The following is a 22864-nucleotide window of genomic DNA, read 5'->3' as shown; positions in this document are numbered from 1 at the left end:
TGTACATCCTTTGATTTTTGTCTTTCTGTTTAACCCACTTTTCTTCTATATGTATTTACAATCCCTGAATGCTGTGTTATTTCACCTACGTTATTTAAAATAAACAATGGAAAAACAAATTTAGGTTATGCGTTAAGTACAGATACTAAAACATGCCAAGATGACATTCATTTTCAAAGGAATTGTGGCTAGAGTGGCAAAATTAGAATATTCAAGGTTATTGTTAAGATTTTAAGAACATTCAGGGCACCTGAGTGGCTCAGTCGGTTGAGCATCTGACTTTGGCTCAGGTCACGATCTCACAGCTCGTGAGTTCGAGCCCCGCGTAGGGTTCTGTGCTGACAGCTCGGAGACTGGAGCCTGCTTTGGATTCTGTGTCTCCCTCTCTCTCTGCCCCTAACCCACTCGCATCCTGTCTCTGCCTCTCTCACAAATAAATAAACATTAAAAAAAAAAGAACATTCATTAAATGTTGAGCAAAATGTCAAAATGTGATGAAGATAATCAATTTTTATGTGTGGATTTTATCATAGTAGGCAAGTGTTGGATTGCTCCTTTTAAAGGCAAGAAACTTGAGATCCTATGAAGGCCTTCCAACATTTTATGGGATAACTATTAGCAGTAGGCATTGAAACCACTCACCTACCCTGCTTTCCATTCTCCTTTCCCTTTTCTTCCCCTTCCCTTTCTTCCCCTTCCCTTCCCTTCCCTTCCCTTCCCTTCCCTTCCCTTCCCTTCCCTTCCCTTCCCTCCTCTCTCCTTCTCTCTCTCTTTCATCTTTCAACTGTTGGGGGGGTGGTGGGTGGCGGAAATGCCAGTGTATTCACCTCAACCTATTTCCTGACAGACATCTGCAGCCAGGTGTAAATCTGTGTGCAGGAAGATTGTATCTTCCTAGACCCGCTGAAGAGAAAAACTGCATCTGTATCAAAATTAGGGAAGAGCAATTGGTTGGGGCATCAGCTCCCATGCAGAGTGGTTGTAATGAGACCAGCTTTCCTTGCACAGTCCTGACAGCCTTGAAGGTGCCCAGAGAATTGCCAGGTGGGCAGTCAGCAGGGAAAGTCCACAGGCCAGAGCTGGATTACTGTCCCAGCAGTTACCCGGACTAAATGCAACCACTGAACCTTACTGCTGTAGGCATGCTCTCTCTCTCGGGGAGATTGTCCTTCTCCATAGCAGTTAATTTGTTTTTACCTCTCAATTAGCTTTTTCACAGAGTGTTTGAGATGCTCAAGTCATTGAGATTCTCTTCCTACATATGCTCCCGTCCCCTGGATTACCCACTGACATCTATGTTAGCCCAACTCACCATGAATATTATTAAGCGTCAATTCATCATTTGAACGTAGAAATGAATACAGATTTTCTAGTAAGTGCAAATGAAGTGATATATTTACACCTACTTAAGATTCTACTTACAATTTCAATAATGTTTTATGATAAAAAATGGATTATTTACTAAATTAAAAATGTACTGCCAAAGATGGTAAACTTTTGTATAGGTTTTAGTTACCCAGCGTACTTATTCATTTATTAAAGGGAAAATTAAATTTACAGACATAGTTGATACATTTAAACAAGAAATTGAATAACATTTAAAAACATATACTCTATCCAAAGATGAGAATATGATCTCTGAGACTGAGAATCTGGGGACGTCTCATGATGTAGCTCATATTTAATCTTAAAAGTGTTCGTTTTCCCCTAATAAAATATAATTTGGGGGATGTGGCTGTTTTTCTCATTTAAAAAGGCCTTATTTTCTTTGAAAAGAAATATACTGAGCCCAGGAACTTCCAAAAACCTTTATTTACTAAGCTCTGGTATATATCATATTATACCCAACTACTGACAGGACTTACACATCTGATATTTTAATCCCAATTAAATATAATTTTATGTACTAAATTAATTTAGACAAAGTGAGATCCTTATTTCATTTCTTCTTGAAACATCCTCATCTATAAAGGGCTTATTGAAATTACTTAGCTTAGAACATGACAGGCAAACAAATTTGCCTTGCCTCTGTCATCTAGATAATTTTGAACATTTTCTTATCTCAAATTTAGTGAGAATTGTTAATTGGATACAAAGAAAATATTTTTATAGGCCCATCACCTTGTTTTGAAAATTTTACTTTGTTCATAGACACAGAAAAATGGGGTGAGAGTGAAGCTCTTTAAAAAATATTGTAACAAAACAATGAAATGTGACTTTATTTAAAAATTTTTTTTTAATGTTTATTTTTGAGAGAGCACAAATGGGGGAGGGGCAGAGAGACGGGGACAGAAGATCTGAGGCAGGCTCTACAGTGATAGCAGCAAGCCCAATGTGGGGCTCGAACTCACAAATGGAGAGATCATGACCTGAGCCTAAACTGGCTGTTCAACTGAGCCATCCACTCACCTCACGATGAAAAGTGACTTTAAATGCATAAAAGAGGGAATGTGGGCCCACTCCCAGGTGAACTGTGAAGCCTCCAAGGGCCATTGTGCAGGTTCTCCACCCTCAGCCTCTGTTGGCGTTTCCTCCACCCCCACCTCCCAACCCCCAATTCAGACAGTCAGATACCCCATGTTCTCATTTACCACCTTGTTTCAAGATTTACTCTTTTGAAAAGGGCATGCTGTGCTTTCTTTCAGTCTAAGACGGTTTTCAAAAAAAAATAGTTTTCTTAGATCAAAATTCTTTTTTGGAGTCTACTATATAAATGAAAGTAGGATCTACCCCATTTGAAGCCAGATGGTGGCGGCCTCCACAGACTCACTTATCGGGTTTGATCTCCCACTTGGGACCACAGACCCCCACTGTTGTCCTCTAAGGGGTTCCAGAGAGCAGAGATTAGAAATCACAGCATCACATAGGGGCACTTGTACCCCAATGTTTATAGCAGCACTCTCAACAGTAGCCAAATTATGGAAAGAGCCTAAATGTCCATCAACTGATGAATGGATAAAGAAATTGTGGTTTATATACACAATGGAGTACTACGTGGCAAGGAGACAGAATGAAATATGGCCCTTTGTAGCAACATGGATGGAACTGGAGAGTGTGATGCTAAGTGAAATAAGCCATACAGACAAAGACAGATACCATATGGTTTCACTCTTATGTGGATCCTGAGAAACTTAACAGAAACCCATGGGGGAGGGGAAGGAAAAAAAAAAGAGGTTAGAGTGGGAGAGAGCCAAAGCATAAGAGACTGTTAAAAACTGAGAACAAACTGAGGGTTGATGGGGGGTGGAGGGAGGGGAAGGTGGGTGATGGGTATTGAGGAGGGCACCTTTTGGGATGAGCACTGGGTGTTGTATGGAAACCAATTTGACAATAAACTTCATATATTGAAAAATAAATAAATAAAATTAAAAAAAATCACAGCATCAAAAGATCAATAACCTATAAGGCTGAATAGTATTTCTTTTGTGGTATTTTAGTTATGACAAAGGAGAAAATCTCTAACTGGAATTTCAAGTATTGACAAGTTGGTGGGAGAGATATTTTTGGGGTCAGAATCTTTTGGCTTTCACCTTAAATCCTACCCTGTATGCATTCACCCGACTTACACCTTCTAAATGGTGGGCTCTGCTACAACTTAAAGAGGAAATTTAAAACGTCTCTCTCTCTCTCTCTTTTTTTAATGTTCACTTATTTTTGAGAGAGCCACACACAGTGCAAGCAGGGGAGGGGCAGAGACAGAGGGAAACACAGAATCCAAAGCAGGTTCTAGGCTCTGAGCTGTCAGCACAGAGCCCGATGCGGGACTGGAACTCATGAACCACAAGATTATGACCTGAGCCAAAGTCGGAGGCTTAACTGACTGAGCCACCCAGGCGCCCCTAAAATGTCTCTTTTAAAATAAATTATCTTCTTAGGTATCCCTTTTCTGGGCTTAAATATAATATTATTTGATTTTTGGTCCAGATGCCATTTAGACTGATAAAGTTTAGCAATTCCATAATTTGTTTTCACTTAAGTGCGTTTTCATTTCCTGGGACTAAATATATTGGCTCCTTACCTGTGAAATACCATTTAAAGACATCTATTAGGCATTAAAACACTTTTTCTTATATGCAATATAAATATACTAATTCATTATTAAGTTTTCATTGCCTGAATCCCATAATTTTAATATTTGCTTTGTGATTATCACTTTATCTGAATATTTAAGTTAGACATGTTTACTGTTTGGTTTATAATATACATTTGAGAAAATACAGAAAATGCGAATGTTCTAAAAATTAGTAAGTCTATAAAAATGGAAGACATAACAGTACATTTATTTGATTTAATGTACATGTAATGCTAATTCAGTTAGAGTTGATTTTCTAGCTCCAAAGGTGACTTTGAATTCTGATTGGATAAAGATTTTTTTTTCACGGCTAATTAGCTTCTTACATAAGACAAGTATTTCATTTTAATTTTCCTTTTCTTTGACTTAGGTTAAAAAAAAAAAACTTTTACTATAAAATACATTTCTGTGCCCTTAAACTTTTTCATACTAAGTTTCATATTAGTATACTTCCTAATACTAGATAAAAAGGTGAACTTTGATATTTGTAATTAAAAACACTATAGGACTTGATTTCTAAAGATCTCCTTACCCCTTATGAGTCGAATTGCCCCACGCGAGTCATCTAACCTTTGTGAGACTTCCCTGTAAAATGTGCGGTTGCTTTGAGTATTGAGTAATTTCTGTGTGTCACTGTGCGCCATGCACTCCGGATTGCCGTGCATGTGTGTAATGGGTGCGGTGCCACACCACCAGAGTCCCCTCTTCGGGACTGAGATATCCACCCCTCAGCTGCCACAACTATATCCTTATTGGGCGGTTGCCCTCTGTGTAAAGGAGCTGCATCTCCCAAGACTAGGCCTTCATCCTGGGGGCAGGATGCAGCCAACATCTGGTTCGCGCACAGAGCAAAGGCTGATTGCTCCCTTGCCTCAATTCTGGCCTATGCTGAAGGGCCGGCCATTCTAGCTCTAGGGCTCCCACCAGAGGCCTCTGTTGCAACTGCATCACACTCACCTTCACCTGCCCCTTCCTGCTTTCCTCACTCCCTCAGCTGTGCTGCTTCCCAGAAGGCTCCCCAGTAAAATTCCTGTGAGTAAATCTTGGTCTCAGAGTCTGCATCCTGTGGATCACAATTTAAGCCAATGTGTAAGTTAACCTTGTTTCAACATATTTAATTATATCCACTGAAATATGCCAAGTACTTTTGTGTGGCTATTTTATATTCCTTTTCTTCACTGGACCTCTAGCAGTAAATCCTGTTACTGTACAGCCTCCCAACTTTTAGCAACACACTGCAGTGTCATTTTCTTATTATTGCCTCTTGACAGCATTGTATCCTGAGGTATTTTGAAGCCTAGGTGTTTGGCCTTCCACTCACGCACAGAAGAGCTTCCTGGGTGGTCTGCCCAGCAGTTATGGAGAGTTTGGGAACCTGCTGTTCCCCCACAGCTAGCTCTTAACCAGACTTATAGTATTAAAGGGTGGATAATGGCACTGAAGTAGGCCTTATACAAGTCCTTAAATAGGTATGATAAATGATGCTGGGCAAACCTGTCAAAGAACCACATTAGGTCAAAATTCATTCAGGTCATCTTTCCCCATAAAAGTGGAAGGTTTTTTTAGTCACTGTCTCTATAAAATCTTCACAGTAAATAAAAAGTCTTTTACTACTTCATTGGTATTTTTATGCCTTCACAAATACTACATATGAACAGTTATATTTAGTTTGGTTTCTATCCATAGACACAGACATCATATTCAGAAATATTAGCTTAACAACAAATTTTATTTCCCAACCCTGCTAATATACAAGTAAGCAAGTAAAATTACTCAGGAACGAACAAGAGAAATGGACCATTTCTTACCATGTCCATTGTTGCTACTCTGGTTTGAACCACCATCATCCATCCACCCTTCAGATTACTGTTGCTCTCTATAGTCTACTCTCTGCCCAGGAGCCACAATGATCCTTTTAAGTTAGATCTTGTTCTTGCTCTGTTCCAAACCTTCCAAAGAGTCCCCATTTCTCTTCCAATCCCTTAACCCTCTGACTTCATGTTACTTACTCTCCCTCTCTTACCACTCTGCTCCAATAACACCAGTCTTCTTGCAGTTCCCAGAACACACTGGACACATTCCTGCCTTAGTTTCTTTGCTCAAGCAGTTCCCCCTGCCTGCAATGCTCTTCTCCTAGCCTATCTGCTTGATTAACTCTCTCCCCACCAACTCTTGACTCAGATCTTTCCTCTCTTGAAGTTCAGCCTGTTCTGGTCACCTGCTTCATATGGTGTTCACCACACCCTTTGCCCTCCCTTATTCCAGGCCCTATGTCCCCTTCCCTTTATTAGATACCACTTAGCACCTTCTAACACTCTCAGAGGTGCATTTACCACACAGCTAATGAAAATCAAGCTTCAGGGTCCATGCTTTGTGTAGGCCCCTTTCAAAACCCTAGAAGAAACATTAGCAATGAGTACACATGGCCACATGTTTCTGTAAAATTTGCAAATATATTTTAACTGTAACTGGTTGAGACCATTGCCCATTCCTAGTCCAACTTCCTCTCGGTCAAGAGTTCTCTTGTATCAAGTAGTGTTAAGGTGGCAGCAGGCATTTTTGAGGTCTGGCTGGAGAAAATTGAGTGGAGATACATTTAGTTTGAATGTAGTGGGATGTAATTAGTGTTTTACAATCACTTCCCTGTATGGTTAAGTTAGCACTAACCGTTCTGATATGGAAAGAGTTCCTAGGAAGATGGCCACTACCTGCTGGCCATTGAGTGTATTGCTTTCTGACTATGGACTAGAGTGCTTGGCATCAAAAGTGTATGGGTGGTGGAGGAGAAACATGGTGGGAAAATAATAAAGCCAACTATTTGTAGGAAATTCTTCCACATCTTATAGCTCATATTTTAAAGAACTATGATCAAGGTTTTCCCAAATGTGACATCAATCCTAAACATTTTTATGAAATGTCCAACAAAGTTGTGAAGCTGAGAGATTTCTCCAAACAAATAATATTTTTTTTGATTAACCATGCTAGAGGGAAGAATCATCTTCCTATTCTCCTTATAGAAAATGTTACCAAATGACCATATGAAGAGATGATCAAAGACAATTCAGCCAAAATATGTGTGTTGGGTAGTTAATTAATGGAAATATTTTGTAATGGTTTTTGCTATGTGTGAGCTTTTTAGTGTGTGTAAATTGTTGTGATTTTTTTCTTTCATTTTAAGTGAATATCTTTTATCTAGTTTTACGTTTGTAATTTTGCATTCTTTTTGTTAAAGAAGGCCCACCAGTTGTATTGAAGGTCCACCAAGCTTATACGGTTTGGTGGGCCTTCTTTAACAGAAAGAATGAACAAACAGCTTTTACAGGACCTGAATGTACCCTGACCATGCTATGTGATTTCCTTACTTATTTTGTTCCTCAAAAGCAGGAATCTTAGTTCACTGGTGTATCTTAAGCACCTGAGCAGTGCTCGGCACATGGTAGGTACTCAGTAAATATTTGTTGAGTGAATAAATTGATCAACAATATTACAATAAGACATTGGTGTGGGACACTTGGGTGGCTCAGTTGGTTGAGACACCAACTCTTAATTTTAGCTCAGGTAATGATCCGAGGGTCATGGGATCGAGCCCCACAGTGGGCTCTGCTCTGAGCATGGGGCCTGCTTAAGATTTTCTCTTTCCCTCCCTCTGCTCCTACCCAACCCACACGCATGCATGCACACACACTCTCTCAAAATAAATAAATAAACTTAAAAAAGGAAACATTGGTGTTAATCTAATTTAATCCTTCTTAACAAAAGTTAATATTGACATGACAGAAAGTACAAAGACTGTCGTTCATGGAAAACACTCCTTAAAACTTTTTATTTGTTGTAACTAGTCACAGAAGTAACTTCTTATTCATAGGTATTTTCTTCAGTAGTCATTAGCTACCATGCCTTTTGAGAGGATCTGGATCACTTTTTTTTTTTTTAAAGGTTCTATTATTTTTCTCCTTAGGACCCAAGACTCGCCTCAGCTAGCTTTTTCCATCATCCCACTCCAATGGTAGGAATTTAATTTTAGAGCTGTCAAGAGGTGAGGCCATGCAGAGAGCCACTGGGAAGCCAATACAGCGGTCGGTATTTCTTAAGCCAATGATCAGGCAGCAGTAAAATAAAAGTAGACTATTTTTTTTATTTTTCTATAGCTAGTCAATCACAGAAACTCTGCTTAGAAAGCTATCTTTGTTTAGACATTGAACAATAGAAGTAAAAATACTTCTCATACAAAGGAAGAGAAAAAAAATAATAATTAGATTTTAGAAAAATGGGCATAGTAATAAAGATCTTAAAAATGAGAGGTAGGCCTTAGGAAAAGCAGAATCTCATAAAATTTCAGCTTAGGGAATTTTAGTTTTTATAAAAATGCAGAAAACAGTACATTACACAAGTGACTAACTGTCACACTGGCAGTTAGCTTTTTTAGTGTGTGTAAATTGTTGTGAAAGGCTTCTTTCACTTAAACACCTAAAATTTTATTTAAACCCTAAAATATTTTTTTTTTAATGCCTTTATAGAGATTTTGGAGACTAGAGCCTTTTTTTTTTTTTACACTTCTATTTTTACATTTATTTATTTATTTTTGAGAGACAGAGAGAGAGTCAGAGCACAAGTGGGGGATGGGCAGAGAGAGAAGGAGACACAGAATCCGAAACAGGCTCCAGGCTCCGAGCTGTCAGCACAGAGCCCGACCTGGGGCTCGAACTCATAAACCATGAGTTCATGACCTGAGCTGAAGTCGGACGCTCAACCTACTGAGCTACCCAGGCGCCCTATTTTTTTTTTTTTTTTTTTTTACACTTCTAGACCTAGAAGGGCAGACTTCTTACTGGTAGTAAAGAAAGCAGTGAGCTACTGAAGGTCTTAGATGTTGGCCAACTCCTATTTGCTCTCGCAGTTTGGCAGTTCGCTATTTTCTAGAGCATTAATTTTCTGTACTCTGATTTCACGTCTAGCAAGTCTTGACAAAGGAATGTCAATAAGTCCCCCAAACTGAACTTTTGTCAACACTAACCTTGCAGAATATAGGACACCCAGAATTGAGACTATCTTTGCTAAATGTCACTATTATTTAAGAGCTCTGTTCCAGGTTATGGCCCTGAAGAGATTGTTGGGAGAGTAGGTTTCTCCACCCACGTTATTTCCTGTAGGTTTGTAGGCAACAGTTGAGTTTACAAAGTTCCTTGCAAAAGTAGAGAGATTTCTTGCTCAGAATTGTGTATGTACTCAGAAAAGAAGTTTTAAAAAATCCCTGTTAGCGAAAGATGCTATAGGGGGTGGGATATCAAGGTACCAAGGCTGACAGCTGCATTATCTCCACTGGACTATCAGCACAGTGAAAAGCACTGAGTAGAAAAAACCCCACAATTCTTGAACATTATTACTCATATAATATTATGAGTATATAAATAAATATATAAAAAATATATAAATATATATTTATATATAAATAAATATATAATTATATAAATATATATAATAAATATATACATATTTATTTATAAATATATATTTATATATAAAATAAATTTTATATATAAAAAGTATATAAATAAATATATAAATATATATATATATATATATATATATGTTTTTTTTTTTTTTTTTTGCTAAAGCCTAAGGAAGTGCTATTCATTCACATTATTTCCCAAACTAGGCTTGGACTAATTAAATAACTCTCAAAACTGTCTCAAAAGCAAAATCGATGGTTTTCTTTCCTTTTAAATAAGGTATTTTCCTAAATTATCTTCTCTGGAAATAGCACTAGAGATAAATAAAATGACTACTCTGATGTGATAGGTGTATCAGAAAGGGAAGAAGAGAAATTTAGAGAAAAAATGAAATAAGAAAGGATTTAAATTATTCAGGCCTCCTTGGCCTGCTTCTATTCTTAAGAGCCTGGTGAATGGATTGGCATACCCCATGTGGGTCCTCAACATGGTCAGAGGATGGTGTTTATTCTAGTGGTTCCCCCCCGTGTGAACTGGTTTGTTTGGCTACTTTTGACCAGAACATTTGCTAGCATTTTTTTCCCAGTAAGTGTTGCATAATGCAATGTTAAGAATTTTATCTCTGCTCTCAACAACTTGTTGTGCATGTGCACTTAAAATGGATGGCTTTCATCGTACTGTCATATGCAATGAATCTGTCAGGTTGAATTTCCTTTTAGTAAGTCAGAAGATGAACTGAACACTTATATATTTTATTATTTTAATTTTTTTTTAAGATTTTTATTTTTAAGTAATCTCTACACCCAAGATGGGGCTTCAACTCCCAACCCCAAGATCATGAGTCACGTGCTCTACTGAGTGAGCCAGCCAGGCACCCCATGAGCACTGATATATTTTAAATATAAATCAAAGATCCCTCACGTAATTGTGGCTTTATGTTTTTCAAAAGAATTAAATAAAGTGGTTAATTTGTTGCTAACTGACCTTTCTTTGGTGCTTGTCCCATTTAAGCATCCAGTGCAGTGAGTGATTTCTCCTTTAATGTCCCCACGTTTCCTTCTATTTTAAAATGGCAGGGAATGCCAGTCAGGTTAAAGATACTGAAACTGAAAGGAGGAACAAGGGACGTTCCTATACTGTTCTAGTCCTGTTGATTTTCATTGCCAGTTACTTGCACATGTTCATAGAAACAGTCCTTGCCTTGCACAGTTCCCATATGCAGGACTGTCAGTCGACACCATATCGTGCAAAGCCAGGAAAGCTTACCTTTATATATGTATGTATGAACATATGCACGAATGTGTATGTGCATGTATTTATTTTTAATTTTGAATGTGCTTATTTCTCAGATATTTGAAAATGGTAAAGACACTGGAGAGATCTCTGTTTGTATCAGCAAAAAAGACCTGGAGTCCAATAGCCCAACACAAACTGGTGATATGTTGGAAAAAGTGAGTTTACTGACTGGCTGTTTGTGGCTATATGTGTCTCTCAAGTTACTTGCAGTTAATTTAGACAATTACATCTTTAAAATTGTTTTGGGGAGATTAATCATTTGCTGCTCTGTAAAAATAGATAGTCTCAAGCTTGACTTTTGAATTTCTTAGGCTCTCAGCTTTAAAACAGCATTAACTCTTGGTCTCATACTTAACAGTATCTTAACCTTCATTCTGCCTGTAGTTGGAAATCTGTCTACACTGTACTCTGGGATTGCCCTCTTGTTTACACTTTGAAAGGAAGTGACATGATATTCAGTGGAGGGTATGTTCTGGGTTGAGGGTATTTCTAAGCCCTAAACCGTAAGCAACTAGCATATAGTTAGTCTTCTCCTGTGCTCATTGCGGGCATGTCCAGATGGTTTATCTTAGGCACTCTTACCTTTGCTTATTTTCCAGACAATTGGGATGTTTCTCAGGCAGAACCAATATGTTCAGGGTCTTTATTTTGGGTCTTTGTCTTGCATAAAAGGACACTGAATACCCTGTTGTTTACAAATTGGGGTTATGCACCCAAGCATACACCAGTGTTTTGGGCTCTGTTCCTTGGCCTTTGTTTATAAACTTGCTCCTTTCCCTTCAGTTCAGCACCCTCTGACTTAATCTCTCCATGGTGGTATCCATTACCTGGCCTTTACAGTCAATCACAGGAGTTGTATAGATTTTCATCTGATCTGATCATTGGCTGGACCCAGAAGAGATAGGAAACTCTACCTGGATTGATTAGAGAGAGAAGGATCAAGAGCCTTGATTGGTTTCTTTTTACCTTCACATCTCTGACTATATAAATCAACATTGTATAAAAGACTTCCTAGAATCCTCTACCTATTTCCCTCTTATTTGTATTAGAAAATTTTACTTTTTGGTTTACATTAAAATTGAAGTCAGTATTTATGTTATCTTATATAGGAAGATATTATTTTATAGAAAGTTTTTGTGTTGGCTTATGGCACATTGAAACTGACCTATGCTTTGCTTTATATGCAAGTAATTCTAGGGGAAAAACTTGAATTAGGGGCACTATAAAGCTCTTTGTTAGGGAGATTCCCTTGTGGTACCCAAGGATGACTATTCCCTTGGCACGCACTTGTCTCAATCATTAGCCTAAGATGTTTCACACTCTTCTCAGGTCCTTGAACAAATTCTTATCTTATAAAGACTTGGTGATGATAGCTTTAAAGATAAATGGGTGAAGATTATCGCAACTTTTGGTTGCCATGACCCTGCCCTAGCCAATGACCTAGAGATGAAAGGCACTGAGGCCCTGACCTCCTGTAGGCTGTTGAATGCTCATCTTTGAACACCTAAAATTCAGTCTGTCACCAAGTTGAGAAAATAGAAATTGCAATGCTTCTCCTGTGAAAATGAATTTGGTTAAGTGGTCAGGTGTTCATATGCTCCTGCCACATACTCCTATTCTCTGTGTACATATTTCTTTCTTGGATCAGGCCTTAAATCTTTTATATCTTTCCCCTTTACAAAAAAAGGATGATGCTTTCAAAGCAAAATCACTGTGATTTAAAAGATGATCAGCATTACATGTTTCCTGAAATAATAGCAACTCGACCAAAAATAAGCTCAAGGGCTGAGATCACACAGAAATAAATGTAGGGCTTTGTAAAAACAATCTATAGAATTCAAAATATGTTTGTGGTTTCAACGAACAAAGCCAAAAACAATACAGATTTTTATTGTTCTATCACCTTCCCTAATCATTATTTTTAATTCAAAGGACTTGATTAGGCTGGATGAGAAACATTAACTTCAATGAAATGAAAAATGTGTCATTGTTTTCAGCCTTTCTGATGCTTAAGGGTAAAAATCTGGTCAACATAGAGGCGATGAAAACAATGGAGAGCTGATGAAGTTAGAGATGCGGTTATTTATCTCCAATTACAACAAAGCCTAAGCCTTAGGTGTTCTATAAATATGGTTGCTGATCAAAGAAAATATTTTACCCGGACAAGACTTTATAGCCAATAGGTGAGGAAACCTGGGGTATAAGGCAGGATCGCAACTTTGCCTTCTTTCGTCTAAGCTTCGGCATTTAGCTTCTCAATATACCTTCAATGCGAATTAATAGAAAGACCAAAAACCACCCTGAACAGCAGCTAGGCAAGAAAAGGCCACAAATATATTTGCCTCCCTGCCGAGATTACAGAGTAACAAGAAACTGAGAGACATAAGAACTGACAAGGGAGAGAAGAAAAGGAAGCCTGTGACAGAAGGCTCCAGGGAGAATAGAATGATGGATAGTGTGGGGTGCAGAGCAGGAAAGAGCTTAAACATTCAAACAAAGTTGATGGGTAAGGAAAAATGTCCTTTAAAATTACATGTGCAACACAGTTAGTTAGAATTATTTTCATTTAAAGTGTGCCTTAAATTAGAAATATCTTGATAATTTAGCAACCCGGAGCGTACGACAGAAGCAAACATTGACAATGCTATTATTTAAAATGTAAAATGGCAGCATTTCATACTTCACATTTCAATTATGGCTTACTCACAACTTGAAAACATTTTCATAATTGAAGCAGCTCACAAGCTTTTGCAAGGCTCTTAATTAAACTACATTCAAGAAGGGTTCGTCTAAGTGAATCAACATAGCCTGAAAACCATGTTTATTTCTGCAATCCTATAAGTGGTGACTTGTTCTACCATTGGTTACCCGAGGTTAGTTGGGAAGGGGCAGGTTGTTGGTTGTAAACTTGAACATGCTCTGGAAGGAGCCTAACAAAATGTGCAGCTCACACAAGAAAAGCATAACCCTTATCAAAGAGGACTGTTACCATGTGTAGAAGCTAACTGCTCTTTCTGTAAGACTGTCACATCTGCTTTCAGTCCCTGTGCCAAAGGGTCAGAGCTCAATCACAAGCCTGTGGCACCCCCTGCTGGTTAAAAGCCCCTGCTCATTTTGTTACTTTACACTGAGCTAAATATTGCCATCATTTCACACTTCTTTTAACATTCTATATGAATTTAATTATCATTTGTTTGGATTCATTTGTTACAGAGTACAGACAGTTTATTATATATGTTCACATTTTACATTATTTCTTCTTCTTCTTCTTCTTCTTCTTCTTCTTCTTCTTCTTCTTCTTCTTCTCCTTCTCCTTCTCCTTCTCCTTCTTCTTCATTATTTTCCCCCACCACCAGTTACTTCTCAAGATCCATCAGAGGCTTCAAGGATCTCCCACCAACCCACTAGGACTCAATTTTTCTTCAATCCGGCTTTTTGATGAGCATGGTCAAGAAATTAAGAATCCACTTTTGCTGAAGAATGAACAAAAAATTTGGGTCTCTTACGGTAAAGCATACAGGTAGGAACAAGGTGTTTATTTTCTGTCTGTCTTCAATCTTTCCAGGGGCAAGCTAATTTAAAAGGGGAGTTGAGAAGCCAAGTACTACCCTTTGTGAATTTTTTTTTTGAAATTCTGCATTCCAATAAAATTTCTGGGGTGTTTTTTGTGAGACAGTATTGTTTGTGAGATATGACATCTCTCTCTCTCTCTCTCTCCTTCTCTCTCTCTCCCTCTCTCTCTCTCTCTCTCTCTCTCTCTGACTTTCTGTCTTAATGCCTTGTCATAGTTCTTGAAGTCTGCCTGTCAGCACAGCAAGCGGGATTTGTTCATGTCTGAGTAGTCACCTTAATGATAGCAGATGGAAACGCCACGGGGGGCCCAAGCCCATCACACTGTCATTGTCGCACACTGCCCTGACCTGCTTCCACTCCTCTATTTTTTTGTCCCTTTTTAAAGGAGAAATGGATGGTAATTGAAAAGGATCTTAAGCAAGATTTATGAAGCTGTGGACAACATGATTCCCCACTATCTCTCTATGTTTTCACAAATAAAGTCTTAACCTTTTAAGCACCAATGACAGGACAGCTAAAGATAAATTGGTAAAGCTTGTAAGCCCTATCCTATCAAAGTTATATTCCTCAAAAGCGCCTTACATTATCCCACAATAATTACTGGTTATTGCTGAGCATTGTGTAAATTTTTGTAGATTGGTAAATTCCTGCATAAAATTATCTGTGTTTCTGGAAAAAGAAAAAGGCTGCAGTCTACAGGCACTGATGAGCTGGGCTGTTGTGTGGAATATCTTAGAAATTTATGCATATTTTGACAGGACACATCCAGATGAACTCTGAAACTGCTTGTCAGGAAACTTAAACACACTTTTCTGCCTATTTAAAAAAATTTTAAGCCTTTACTTATTTGAATAAGGGAAATAGAGGAAAATAATTTTTCCTATCAGGTGTAATTGATCATATATTAATTATAATAACAATAGCGTAGACAGACTAGGAGCTGATTGGGTTTGCTATATATTCTAATAGTCAAAATTGCAAATACTGAAATAAATCTACCCAGAAATTCATGAAGGTTTTGGAAGAAGTTGGTTGCATTAGTTGTGGGTAGCATATTATAAAATTCTATTTCTTCTCTCCTAGTAGAGTAAAATTAAAATGCTTAATAATTTCTTATGCTGTGTAGTGTATAGAATTAAAAATATATGTAAGGAATGATGTTTTCTTCCATAGACAGATTTCAAAATATAATTTAATTACACATTAGAATTGTTTTTTACAATGATAGAACAGCGATGAATTTTATAGTGTCCAGGATTCTTGAATAATTTAGCAAGCTCTTCCAATGACAAGGAAAGGCTTTACTAAAATGTATGTCTAATAATTTCTTCTTAAGTAGTATTATTAAACTGAAAACAATGACTAATTGTGGTGTTTTTAATGATGTTTGTTATTTTAATAAGATCAACCAGCACACTTGTTCTTGGTTAATTGAATCATATTTTTAGAATAACTAGTAAAATTCTAAGTATCTAGAATACCCTAAAATCACCTGAGGATGGTAGCTGGAAGAACTCATAAGTGTATATTTGTTTATATGTCATTGTTATTTTAATAGGATAATATTTTTTTCTGGTTTTGATCCCAATATAAAGCACTAGGGAACAATTGTAGCATTGTGCTACTATTGGAATTTCTAAAATTTATGTCTAAAAGTTATTTCCTAGATCTAGTTTGAAATATATTAAGACAATGTGCAATATGTACTAAGTAAATGAAATTCATTTTTAGACAGTAATTCTAATGTGTCTAATATATGTTGATATGTGGAGTTAGTTTGCTGATTTATAAAAAGATGATTTTGCCAGTATCTGCTTTTATTTTGAGTCTTGTAATTATTTTTTTCTCCCAATTTTTATTTTGGACAAGATGCAGTCTACAGAAAACTTGAAAAATAGTACAATGAATACATATATATCCTTCACCTGGGTTCACGAGTTTAAAAAGTTGCCACATTAGTTTTAACCTTTTATATCTCCCTTCTCTCTCTTTTGAGAGGATTGAGATTATTTCCAGACAACCATTAAAGTTTCACTCATAAATGCTCCCAGTCATGTAACTGAAGAATAATACAATGTTCTTTTATGTCACCACATAGTAATAACTAGCACAGTCAGCAATTATGTAATTCATCTAATATGCAATCTATGTTTAATCTATCCAAAATGTACTTTAGAGTTTTTTGTGGTCCAGGATCCCAATAAGATTCATGCATAGCATCTAGTTATTTTCTCTAGTTCTCTTTAATCTAGAATATTCTCTCACCTTTGTTTTGCTTTTCATGACATTAAATTTTTTTTTTTTTTGAAGAGTTCAGGCACTATTCTTGTAGGATGTCCCACATTCTGGATTTATCTGCATGTTTTCTCACGATTAGATTCAATTTAAAAATTTTTGACAACCCTACACAGGTGATGCGGTTGAGTCCTATAATTATGAAGTTAAATATCAAGTCTTTGTCACCAATTGAGACAAAAATGGCTCATGGATGACATAATGCCAGTTGCCATTGTTTTTATTTGAGACGTTTCTCATTTGATTTTAATTCTTATAATTAAATTACTCTAAAACAAAATAACTAACAGTATGTAATATGAAAAATGAAATCAGCCTAGCATTTAGTGTGCTTATAAAAAATAGTAGTTCATAGCCAAATATTAAGAATTCATTTAATTATCTTCTCCAGAGAATATTAATGGTGTGTTGCATTGTGTGAACGATAATTGCTTGTTTTTCTCAACTAAATACTTTGCTTTTATTATTGAAATTATTTTTAAAAATTACATATGTTGCAACTGTCCTTGACATATTATCAATCAGCCAAATAAACTAAAATGTGCATTTCAAGTATCAGCATAAGATATCAACTGTAGTGCTTTATAACAGGAAATTCACTTTTCTGGACTTTATTACTCACTGATATTATAGGTTTTATTGTTTACTTGTGCTCAAATTTCAGTGTTTGTATACTTTTGCAGATCACTTTGATTTTTTTTTTTCCATTTTTCAGATCTCCACTAAACCCTGTTTTGAGTCTGACCTTTGACCAGGTGACTGCATTTGACAGAGATGGCATTACAGTTGCATATAAAACCTTCGTGGATCCTAATGCTGTTCTGCTACCTGGATGTGACAAGTAAATTAACATGTGCTTGGTTAAAGTAATCTGTATTACCTAATTCAGATTTCCCAGAGTGAGAGATTGAAACACTGAAAGACGTTCTCTAATTGTCTTAATAAGCAATTGTGTATTTTTTTGACTTATTTCATGATGTAATGAGCTCACGTCTAAAAAGACTTATCTCTAACTTTTATTAAGTTTTAAAAAACCATATGAAGCAATGAGCGGACTATAGTTTCTGCTTTGCAGAGGTAACAATTTTATTTGAAATGTAAAAACTGTTTTTAGTGGTTTCTAAATTAAGAGTTTTGAATGGAATCATTAAAATATTAAATAATATGTTTTCTTGTGGGAGTGTTCATATTTAAGCATCTCATTTGATGATGATGAGAACAGAAGCAATTGAGAACAGAAGCAATATGCTAGAGAAATGGTGGGGTGGTGGCAACACAGGAGGTAGAAGATTTGAGCTTCTAGCCCCATCTCTGTTCATGATTGTACATGGGCGGGTGGGTGTCAGCTTCTTATCTATAAATAATAAAACCCAGTATTTACTAAGTGTTGACCACAGTTCTAAATGAATTGGGTAAGGATTTATTTAATCCTCAAAACAATTATTTTAATACCATCATTACCTTATTCTCACTATTACTCCATTTTATAGAGACAGAAACTGAGGCACAGAGAGGCAGAGTAATTTGTCCATTCACACATTGGTACATGGTAGAGCCAGGATTCTAAAACAGATTGTCTTTTTTAAGAACTGTGGGCTTGGGGTGGCTCGGTTTGGTGACAGATTCTTGATTTTGGCTCAAGTCATGATCTCATGTTTCATGTGATTGAGCCCCACATTGGGCTCTGTGCTGGTCGTGCTGGTATTCTCTCTCCCCCCCCCCCTCTGCCCTTTCTCTGTTCATGCTGTCTCTCAAAATAAATAAATAAACATTAAAAAAAAAAAAGAACTGAGGGCTTACCCACTGTCTAGCACTGTCCAATAGAACTTGCTATGATGATAGAAGCATATGTTGTAATTATTGAGCACTTAAAATGTCACTAATGTGACTGAATTTTTAATTTTGTTTAAATTATACTGATTAAAAATGTTTAATATTTATTTATTCGTTTTGAGAAGGGAGGGGCAGAGAAAGAGGGGAGAGAGGAGAGAGAGAATACCAAGTGGGCTCCATGCTGTCAGCACAGAGCCTGATGCAGAGCTTGATCCCACAAACCGTGAAATCATGACCTGAGCTGAAACCAAGAGTCCTATGCTTAACTGACTGAGCCACCCAGGTGCCCCTAAATTATACTAATTCTAATTTAAATAGGTATATATGATGAGTGGCTATTATATTTGACACTGATAGTGTGTTAGATTAGGTGATCTCTCTGTAAGGTCCCATCTATATTTTATATTTTGTAATTTAACAAATTATAGTGTCCTTAATATACAGGTGAAAAGGTTATAGAGGGAAAATCCAGAGAACCAGAAGCAGTCTGATGAGGTCACTCGATCCAGCTAGTGTCAACCTACTGCCAAACATGTCTACAAAGATGAATTCTTTGGTCTTCTTTGGTTGTTTAAACAATTCTATCCCCCAGTGACTGCCTGCATTTTCCAGGCAAGATTAGAATCTGTTTTGTCTTCTTTTTCTTTATAGATAGAAAATAACATATCAGCATTTCTTTTTATAAGCATTTCCATTTATAAGAAGATTTATTTCTTGTGCCAAAATCTTTCCCCAAGCTACTAAATTTGCCCAGACCCTTTCCCTTCAAGTTTTAGCAAGGAGTTTAATTTTTAATTCATGTATTCCTTCTTAATTTCCCTTCCCTGGGTGCAATGAGTACTGTTTTATTGAGTGGTTTTTAAGTTAGATCTAGGTCACTAAGCATAACAATATGAAACTGCCCTTACTGAAAGCAAACTTATTTGAAGACAATTTACATAATTTTTGGATTCCATTTGAATTTTCTTTCTATACTCTAATGTGCATTATTTGAAATCTTAATAATCATACTCTAATTTATAGTTCTCAGGGTATTGGAAAAAATACTATTAACAGCCCCAGAACTGGTTTCTGTTGAATAACATGCTATGTGATGTATCTTAAAATATCAGTGTTGAGCCTGATAATTTTCTTTAGAATTAGGTTTGGTTTACTTTTAAAATAAGAATGGCTGAAGTAAGAATGAAACCCAGTTACTCCAGTTTGTGGCTTGTCCATGTGCTCATTAGACTGTGTTGCCTCTTAAGACTGTCTAAAAATTACCAAAATAATATGCTTTACACATCCACGCTAAGTATAAAAAAATCTTTATTCATAGTCCATTGTATTTAGAATAAAATTTAACAGTGAAGATGGTGCCCACTGTGAGCGATTCTGTAAGATTAAAAATCATTTTTTTAATTTCTCTGTTCTATTAATCATTAATTAGGCATGGGATCCCTCAGTATCATAAATAATTGCAAGATACAAACTTTAAGTCTCCCTTTTCCCAGGTATGGATAACAAAACACATTACAAATTTCTGTTTAAAAAGATTATGGACTAAACATTTGTTTTTCTCTCCCCTGTAGAGTATAAGACATATAAGTTATTATACTAGTAGATTAAAGAGTATTGTAATTAAGTACATATTATTTTAACAAAAATAAATATTTTACTTTTCTTAGTTGGGAAGTTTGTGAGGGATTCCCAGTTAATTTCAATGGTACCAGTCAACAGATACCTGATCAATTTGAAAAGGTGGACTTGGAGAACCATTTCCTACAGAACAAGGTCAGAATTATTTATTATACTTAATGAAGGTATTTTATGTAGTGGATTGTCATTTGATACATGGTGACTGAGTGAATTTTGTGAAAGTTTTTGAAAAGTTTCAAGTATTTTACAAATGTTGGGGCATTATTCTCTATTTCCTGTTAATTAAGCACTTTTAAAACTGAACCAATATATAGTATTCCTACTAGAAAAATTTTTACCTGGATTGTGTCACTTAAGTACTATTGCTTAGCATATTTTCTTTCTATCTACTGTATTAATAAGTTGGCATTGTTTTAAAAACTTTAAGATGGTAACAAGGATTTTATCTATTTGCTCTGTGGATCAATGTATTTAAGGAATAAGAGTTCTTTGGAAACCCACTAATGACAGTCCAATCCAAAAGGTCTATGTATTAATTTACACTTAGAAATTTCTCATGCTAGTAAAGAATTTTCTTCTCCAACTGAGCTATGAAAGGTCTTTTAACAGATATATTTTTTAATGTTTTATTTATTGTTTTTGAAAGAGAGAGAGAGAGAGAGAGAGAGAGAGAGAGAGAGAGAGAGAGAGAACGTGAGCAGGGGAGGGTCAGAGAGAGAGGGAAACACAGAATCTGAAGCAGGTTCCGGGTTCTGTGCCAACAGCTCAGAGCCTGATATGGGGCTCGAACCCACAAATCATGAGATCATGACCTGAGCCAGAGTTGAATGCTTAACTGACTGAGCCACCCCGGTACCCCTCCACATTTAATTTTTTACTGCCTGCAAATTTAACTGTGAATAGCCTATGGTTAACTGGAAACCTCACCAATAACATAAAGTCTATAAACACGTATTTTATATATTTTATGCAATATGTACTGTATTATCTCCAGTAAGCTGGAAAAAATAGAATGTTATTAAGAAAATCATAGTGTAAGAGAAAATACATTTACAACACTCTGCTATATCAAAGAACCGCATGTAAGTGGACCCACGCAGTTCAAGTCTGTGTTATTCCAGGGTCAACTGTATTTCTAATCCTGTTAGATTTTGAGCAAATGTAGAACATAAATGCAACTAAGAATTAATGCCTTTTGTATTTTATACTTATCTGATTTATTTACCATAGTTCTGATCCTGTTGGCATTGCTTTTTAGGTTTTTGCTGTGATACTATTTCCTGTTCAAAAAACTTGTATCCCTGGCAGTTGCCTACTGAAATTCCAAATCCTTATCAGGCCTTCATTGATCTCCATGGATCTCCTCTAATCCACCTCTACTCTCAACTTGCCTTCCCAATCTTCTCTTCAATCTTCTCTTCTTGATCTTTGTACCCGAAACTACAGTTAGAGCTAATATATTGTGCCCCATAACATGTTTCTCACTTTGGTACTCTTGTACCATGGCGTGTGTTGTTTGCCTCGGATATACGTCCCCCCACCACTACACCATTACCATTCCTTGCTTTTTAAGGCTTTATTCAACTCCCTCTTCTTCCAAGAAGTTTTCTAAGGTCCTCCAGAAAGAATGAACCTCATATTATTGAACTTCCTTTTTGTCCTTAGAGTTGTGTTTTGGTATAGTCATTTGTTTTTATTCCTTTCTCTTACACTAAATTGAGAATTCTTTGGGCACAGACATTATGTCTCACTCATCTTTGTATTTGTGAATTCTAGGACAGATTTTGAATGTAGGGCAGGTGCACAATACATTTTTGATGAATGATTTTTAAAATTTAGCTACATCTATCTTTCAAGGCTCAATATTTGCTAATATGTTCCTCATGTGTTATCCAAGCCTGATTGTTCATTTGTTGTTTTCTGAAAGTACTGCACGATTTCTGTTATTAGGCCCATGTGGATCCCTGGAATTCAACCTCTCTTTCTTTGTCACTACCCACCAGCCTTCTTTAACATCCTTATGCCATTTTCTAACACAGTGTCTGACATATAGCTGGCATTCTTTAAAGGCTTCCTGAAATTCTGCCTATCATTCTAGTCTTACCTGATTTGTGCCTGTTTCATGAAATCTTTCTTTACTGACCTTCATCTCCATACTAGATATGATGTTTCTGGACTCACATCCTTGTTGCATCCATTCTATGCCACTCATAATGAGTTTGAACTTGATGCTGTTCCTATCAAGCATTTTTTTGCATGGTTCAAAGTCAACTAGTGCTCCAAGTATGATATGAACACATATCAGGTCACATTGGGGAAGAAAAGGAAGAATGCTAGATTCCACTGAGAATCTAATCAGATCATGAAGGGTCTTAAATTCATTGTTAGAGATTCTGGATATTGTTCTGTAGCAAACAAGGAGCCATTGGAAATATTCAAACACAGGCAAGATCTGATTTAATGTTGTGTTAGGAATAACTCAAGAGGTCCTTTTTTTTTTAATCCTCCCTGCTGGAATAGATCTTTCTCAAGGGCAAAGGGCATCCTGGTCATCCTTGTCATTACTGCAATATCTAGATGTTCAGAGCTAGCTAGATGGAATTGAATTCACTGGTTAATTAACTCATTCAACAGAAACCAGCTCAAATCTGAAAAAAAAAAAAAAAAGAAAAAGAAAAGGATATCAAGGAGCTATCAGAGGAAAAGA

At 36.5% G+C, this 22864-nt stretch overlaps 1 protein-coding gene across 2 annotated transcripts in view; it reads left to right on the top strand.

Moving 5' to 3' along the window:
• The window catches only part of DCDC1 (doublecortin domain containing 1), a 479157-nt gene that overhangs the window by 234798 nt on the left and 221495 nt on the right, over window positions 1-22864 (top strand). For both annotated transcript variants that reach the window (XM_042906361.1, XM_042906360.1), the window contains 4 exons: window positions 10872-10973; window positions 14175-14338; window positions 17402-17527; window positions 20187-20292. In XM_042906361.1, the coding sequence (XP_042762295.1) occupies window positions 10872-10973; window positions 14175-14338; window positions 17402-17527; window positions 20187-20292 (498 nt within the window). The remainder of the gene's footprint in view (window positions 1-10871; window positions 10974-14174; window positions 14339-17401; window positions 17528-20186; window positions 20293-22864) is intronic.

Source organism: Panthera leo, chromosome D1, assembly GCF_018350215.1.
Source record: "Panthera leo isolate Ple1 chromosome D1, P.leo_Ple1_pat1.1, whole genome shotgun sequence".
NCBI classification, from domain to species: domain Eukaryota; kingdom Metazoa; phylum Chordata; class Mammalia; order Carnivora; family Felidae; genus Panthera; species Panthera leo.
This window is presented reverse-complemented; position numbering and strand designations above follow the sequence as displayed.